Genomic DNA, 6,665 nt, shown 5'->3' with positions numbered 1-6,665 from the left:
ACTGGATCGTCTGGTCCAGTCTCGATTATTTTACAGACCGCCGTCATATAGCTGGAATATTGCTGAGTGCGGCGTGAAACCAAAAAATACAAAAAACAAACACTTGCATGGGAAAGTCCATCGAACATATGATACAAGTCAAAATAGGGAATTGCATCGGACATCATGTTTGTCACTGATGAATCAAATTTGGAAATGTCCTCCTTTTTAAACGCTTTACTGAGGCCTTGAATGTTGTAACCTTGATCAAACAACTTCTGAGCAAGAGCCGTATGAGGCTCTTTGAAATCAAAGACTTCTTATGCTAATATGATGTGAAGTTTAAGTATAAGACTCCCCCAAATCGCCACGCAGAAGGCTTCATCAAGTGAATGGATGTTTGACAAATCGTGGCCACTACTGTTAACTTTGAACACCTTCAAGATCGTTGATGGTCATAACATCTTCTGTCATACTCCCCTACCGATTGGAATTATTATCATACAACTCTAACTAGAAACTAATATTTATTACAGTTTGGGAAATTTTATGTTATTTCTAAGTATCCCCTACTTTTGTTAAGAGGAGTACATATTCTTGGAGCATCCTTGGCTGTGTAAACTCCCACTGTTTCGAATTCGTCTATACTGAATGTCTATCCCTATGTCATAACCTTTGCATTACTGCTGCCTTACTTGAGTGTCCAATCCAACCGTCAGCACCATTAAGAAAAACAGGAAGGACCAAAGCTGAGGCAGGGGTAGTTGAGAAAGCCCTCCAGGGTACGCCACGAATACGAGTCCCGGACCTGTCATTCAAATGCATTTTTAGAAAAGTTAAAGATGTTACTCCACCAAACTACCTATCTGAAGAAACCACTTGGGGAAGACTACCTTCCTGAACATGCTACTTCAGAAAGACTACTCATCTAGAGATGCTTTTTGATGAAGACAACTCACTTGAAGATACAACTTGATTAAGGCAACTCACCCGAAGATGCTATTGTGGAAGGCTACCAACCTGAAGATGCTACTTCTGAAACTGCAACTCCAGCACTGTTGGCCATGAACCCGAGAACCGTGAAGATCACCAGACCCGAGAACAGACTTGTACCCTCACCACAGAAGGTCAGCACAACAGAGTTCCTAATATAATATTACTTGTGTGCATTATGACATAGTTTACTCCAGCACAAGAATCGTGAAATGTATCACTTAAGTAAAGGTGGAATTCAGAAAATGCATAACCACTCAGAGAGATTATGTAACTCTTATGAATGAACACACAATTCCATTTAGAAAGTGGTCAAATGTAACAAATGTTATATATAGTAAAGTGCAGTACTCACTGGCGATGAGGTGCCTCACTCTCGCAGTGGGATTACTAATCCTGGATGGCAAACAACCCCCAAAAGCACCAGAATCTGTATTTTACTAAGAAAGCGTCATCCCAAATATAACATTTGTAACTCATATGAACTCTTTACATTACTGTACTTTATCTTAAGATTAAGAGATATGCTTGTATTTATTTTCAAATGAAACCCCCAAACAGCTTTATGCTCCATTTATGACTGTACCTTAAGGTGTTGTCATGAAATTTATTGTAACTGGCCATTGTAGTTATGACACCCCAGCCAAGACCAAGTGAGTAGAACACCTGTAACAAAGCCTCTAACCACACCTGAAACATGTGGTCAGTTCATTATGAACATGGTTCATACAGAGGATACGGTGTTCACTGTCATCTAGTAACAAAGTGTTGTTTGAAGGCAACGTTTAAAAGAGTCAGATTTCATGATTACTAATACCAATTCAATCCAAACCACTTCATACACATGGCAGAACCCTGAATTGCCTGATGAAGGATTTATGATATGTCATGGATGTTTGCACTGGATATGTGTTCATTAATCAATAATCTAATTTGGGTAGGATATAAAAACATATCATATCACTGTTAGGTTTTTCAGCAGGAAAAAACATATGGCGAAAAAACGGAATCCATTGAGGTCTTTTAAAAAAAGGTCACGTAGGTACTATTTTCAGTATGGCCCTTGTCTCTTGGTTATCAAGTCAGTAGTGACCATCTGGGATTTTGATAAATTACTGGATCATGTTTTTCATTGTCAAAATGATGGTCTAAGATATCGAAATTCAGCATCTAACTGTGACCTTTTGCAAGTGTTCTCAACATTGGCGATTCAAGCGAAGCAATTTTGGGAGGTAGACGTATCAGTTTCCATATATGTGCCTGTAGACCTCTGCTTGTGACATTTTATATTAAAGCGCACATGTTTGTGTACCGTTTGTGCGAAGGGGGAAACTTACGATGAAAGAATTTAAGAAGGATGTAATCTGATCAACTGTTCACACGATTGTATGCGTTGGAATGGTAAGTATCTTATATTGGGAAAAAACATTGTATTAAGCGAGCCTCAGCGAGCGTTATAACTTCTATATCTTACACATGCATCACCAACAACAACTAATGGACTGGCCCACCTGCAGATCCAGGAGTCTGTTGAGATCTGGTTTCAGATAGAAGACAACACCGTCCACAGCTCCAGGAAGCAGCAGAGTTCTGATCAGCAGGACGATCAGCAGCAGGCAGGGGAGGAACACAGTCACATAGGCCACCTGTATAACAGAGCCGTCAGTTCGCTTGTGGATGCATATAACATTTGCAAATTTTGCATCATAGTGCCAACAAAATATGCTCCGTCCATCTCCTCATACAACAGATTTAGTATTTTATCACCAGGTATTACTCTATTTCCTGTGCATCCACTGGTTGGCATGCGGGTGAGCATGTGATGTACCATTAGCCTTATTTGTTCTCTGTACCTGCAATATGTTCTCACACTTGGATTTGTTTTGAGGAGGATTTAAAATTACATTTAGAGCTCTCATTTCTATGTGTTTTTAGACTGTTAGGGTGTTATTCATTATTCGATAGCCAGAAAATGAATTTCTCTGCTAACACCAGAGTCCATTGTACGATTCCGTCTATAGCATAAGCATTTGATTATGAATCACTATCGGATAGTGATGGTTCATGGTATTCGCGGAAAGGTGAGTGTATCCTCTTGCCCACCCATCACAAACAGATGCAAATGACAGTCAATTGTTCACCTGAAGAAACACTCAGGAAATATAGCACAAGCCAAAGTAGGGATGTGCATTAGACATTATTACTTTCATTTATGCGTCAAAATTGGACATGTCCTCTACATGACTGACATAAAATCTTCCTGAAGCTCCGTAAAGGTCTGATCAAAAAAAATTTCAGCAAGAGTTTTGTATCGTTTGGATTAACAGATTTTCTTAAAAGTATTGACCAGCCTAATGGCATGTGTTTGCAAAGGAGAAAAAATTCTAACAAGAAACCTTAAAAAACTAAAAGCTTTCCTTGATCGAATCCAAAAAACCAACATGTTTCAACCAATCAGGTTACAGCTCATATATTCGTTTATCTTATAATAAGGTAAACAATGTTGCCTACCTTTCCCACACTTTTCACACCTTTGATCAGTGATGCAAATACGAGAATCAAAGATACAAACAGGGACAGAGCTAGATGCCACTGGACTTGGCCAATTTGGTGAACCCCTTCAGACACCACTAAAGCCTTGTGTCTGAAAAGTTTAGAAAGAGTCAACTTCAAGACCAAAGGAATTCGAAGTGCTTACACGTTTGTGTTTGATAAAGTATTACTCTCCTCTTCATTTAGATACGAACAGTTTCGGACGTTTATTTTTATGTGTAGCAAAAAAAAGAATTTGTTGTTCAGTATATATTCCTGCAGGCAGGCAGGCACGTTGGAATTTACTTTACAACATGGATTCATTGCAATATCCCGTTTAGAAAAACTATAATCACTAGTCACTAATCATGGTAGCTGCCTAAATAAGTTCTTGACAGCAAGTAATATACATTGCAACTAAGACATATACCATAATTGCAATTAAAGTTTAATGAACTGTCACAAATTATTGCACACGGAATCTTGACATTCGAATTGCAATTATTTTCTTCATAACTATTTTTTTCGATACAAATCATGCGTTCATTCAATGTGTGTATTATTGTAAAATAATTTTGCATACTGTCCTTTCGTTTCTTAGTTCAAAGTTGTTAAAATATATTGTCACTAGTTTAATTAACGAAGAGTAAATACTACTACTTACTGCCAGAATTCCTCCGCATCCGTATGAACAAATGTAAACTGTGTCCCTCCTGTTGCGTTTAAGATGCTGTTTGTTTTGAAGGGCTGACTGTAAGATCTGTTCAGAGCAATGTCGTTGAATGTGATATTGCCAAGGGTTTCCTCTAGACATAACTCTGTGTTCCATTCACTGCCACATGTTGACCAGGGAAGTACAGAAGCACATGACATAACCAGGTAGTAGATTGACCAGGCTATGATAGTCTGGTAGTAGATGGTCCCAATTGTGCAGGCAAGGAACTGACCAATACCGATACCTGTTGATATAATTATGATAAAAGTTTACATTGATGCTTGTTACCTATCTGTTCCCAGTGAAACGTTTATAGGAAAGATAATATTTTTAGAAAATATGACATCTTTGTTGTTGTAATTCATTTCGCAAAGACGTAATAAAAGTGCAACAATGACCGCAGTGTTATATCATTACTAAGAGTATTACTAAAGTATATTTCAACTTTAAGTACCTTTAAAGATTGGGCACACATCCCATATGTGTGTATTACTTCTTGCAGCAAACTGACCGATTGAAATCTCGAGAAATAAGAGTGGCAATCCACATGTCACAAGAAACAACAGGAACGGGATGAGGAATGCTCCTAAAATCATAAAAAAGTTGACCTTAACTCCATGTATTGTGATCAACACGAAGCTGAATTTGTGATCGGATTGGCAAAATTAGAAAAATGGAATCTGGCTAAAAAGTTCTGGTATTTCGATGATCTCACCCTCTTCCACTGTAGTACCCCCTGAACTAGAAATAAAAGAGACCAGTAAAACTCGTCTTTTGATTTCTGTCAAAGAGCTTCTACAACTACGCATTCTTGGCCTCAGTAAAGCTGAGACACGTGGAGCGACCATTAGTGGCTAAATTTATGTCCAATACAGTTTGCCTTTGTAACACGTACCATCCGTTCCCGTGTTGTTCTGGTAGCATCACTATATGATAGTGATTTATAAACATATGCTCAGGATGTAGTCTTAATTGTACAATCGATTCGGGAGGAAAGCCCGAAGTGATGCAGGTCTCAGACGTTTACCATTTGTGTGAAACCAACGAGCACGGGTATGGTGCTGACAAACCAGAAACATAATCATGGCGAACCGTGATTCGAACTCACAATCAGAGGTTTTTGGCGGCGCCTTTGACGATTGGACCACCCACCCCAATTCACAAAGGTTTCAGTCAATGCTATTCAATGCTTTGTAGTTTGACATGATGGGTGCGACAGGTGGGGCAGTATACGATCACCTTTCCGCGAACACCTGGTATCATCATCATCATTTATTCTTAAACACATGGTATGATACAAATCGTCTTCTGCCAAGAGATTTCGTATGAATATGAAAGGGTTTTATTGCTTTTATTCCAAGGGTTTTGTGCAGTATTTGTTAGCTGAAAAGTTAGACTTGAATGCAGCATCTGTTAACGAAACAGTACAAGGTTTGTAATGTTTTGTACCATATGACGATATACTGCATGGATATGAGCTCGAAAGAAAGCTGGAAAGACAAAGATAAAGGAAGAAAATAAACAGTAACTCACCACCACCATTCCTGTTACAGAGATAGGGGAACCGCCACAGGTTGCCATACCCGACAATGCAGCCCAACACGGATACTACATAGTCCAGCTGGCTTGACCAGTTCCCTCTTGCAGTAGACGATGTCTCATGGATGTCCACGTCATCAGCATTTTCATTGGCAACTATCTCAATGTCTGCAGTTTGTAATTGGTACATAAATTATACATAAAAAATATTAATGCTTTTCCCAAATGTATATTACGGGTTTGTTCCATCGTTATCAGTACAAATCATTTACTCAACTCACCTATTACGTTTCCAGTGTTCTCGGATTCCGCCATAATGAATGCCTCTGCGTCTGGAAATGTGAAAGAGGATAGTGTACAATTACCTACAGTACATGTATGTTTTTTGTGTTTTCATCATTCATTCATTTATATAAGGACATTTGCCGTGTACATTACCTTTTTTTGGTTTTATTTATGTAATTTTCTGTTCATCCTAAGACGTGTCTGTATATAAATGTGATAAAACCATTTATTACTTGCCCGTGAAGAGATCACCCGTTTAATAAACATACAGCTGTATTACACATTGTGTAATACCAAAACGCATGCTAATGTACTCTCGGAACACGTTTTACGAACAAATATTGAAAGCTCTCGACATCCCTTGGCTTATTCAACGACATTGCGGGTGGAGATGATAGATCATCGAGAGGAGCTTATGCACACTCGATGACCCCAGCAACCTTGTTGCTAGGCTGACGTCACATGGCATTGTTTCGCCGATGGATCTTGCAACAAGATTCCACAAATTACGTCATCGGGTACTGTGACGTGATTGTTAACTTTGAGGTGTTAGTGTAAGTTAAAGTACCGTATTCGACGTAATAAGCGCCCCGCTCTAATAAGCGCCCACAGCGATATTTGC

At 38.9% G+C, this 6,665-nt stretch overlaps 1 protein-coding gene across 1 annotated transcript; it reads right to left on the bottom strand.

Annotated features, from left to right (window-relative positions):
* Positions 1-1,652: 1,652 nt before the first annotated feature.
* LOC124121586 (sodium- and chloride-dependent GABA transporter 3-like) lies at positions 1,653-6,073 on the bottom strand. Its single transcript, XM_048388733.1, has 6 exons — positions 6,040-6,073; positions 5,753-5,926; positions 4,169-4,463; positions 3,484-3,616; positions 2,458-2,618; positions 1,653-1,662 (listed from the first exon to the last, which is right to left on the bottom strand). Exons 1-6 carry the CDS (start codon positions 6,071-6,073, stop codon positions 1,653-1,655), a joined length of 807 nt encoding a protein of 268 aa, XP_048244690.1.
* Positions 6,074-6,665: the final 592 nt, after the last annotated feature.

Source organism: Haliotis rufescens, unplaced genomic scaffold, assembly GCF_023055435.1.
Source record: "Haliotis rufescens isolate VD_foot unplaced genomic scaffold, xgHalRufe1.0.p SCAF_78, whole genome shotgun sequence".
NCBI lineage: Eukaryota > Metazoa > Mollusca > Gastropoda > Lepetellida > Haliotidae > Haliotis > Haliotis rufescens.
Note: the sequence above shows the minus strand (reverse complement) of the source record. Positions and strands in the feature narration are given on the sequence as shown.

What these genes read in the sequence shown, in the direction of transcription:
- LOC124121586 (XM_048388733.1), bottom strand. Translation starts at nt 6,073, where the DNA reads ATGGCGGAATCCGAGAACACTGGAAACGTAATAG. An exon ending in GATGCGGAGGAATTCTGGCA is followed by an intron (nt 3,617 to 4,168) that starts GTAAGTAGTAGT and finishes TAAACTTTTCAG; the next exon opens with ACACAAGGCTTTAGTGGTGT. An exon ending in GTGTGAAAAGTGTGGGAAAG is followed by an intron (nt 2,619 to 3,483) that starts GTAGGCAACATT and finishes TCTGTTATACAG; the next exon opens with GTGGCCTATGTGACTGTGTT.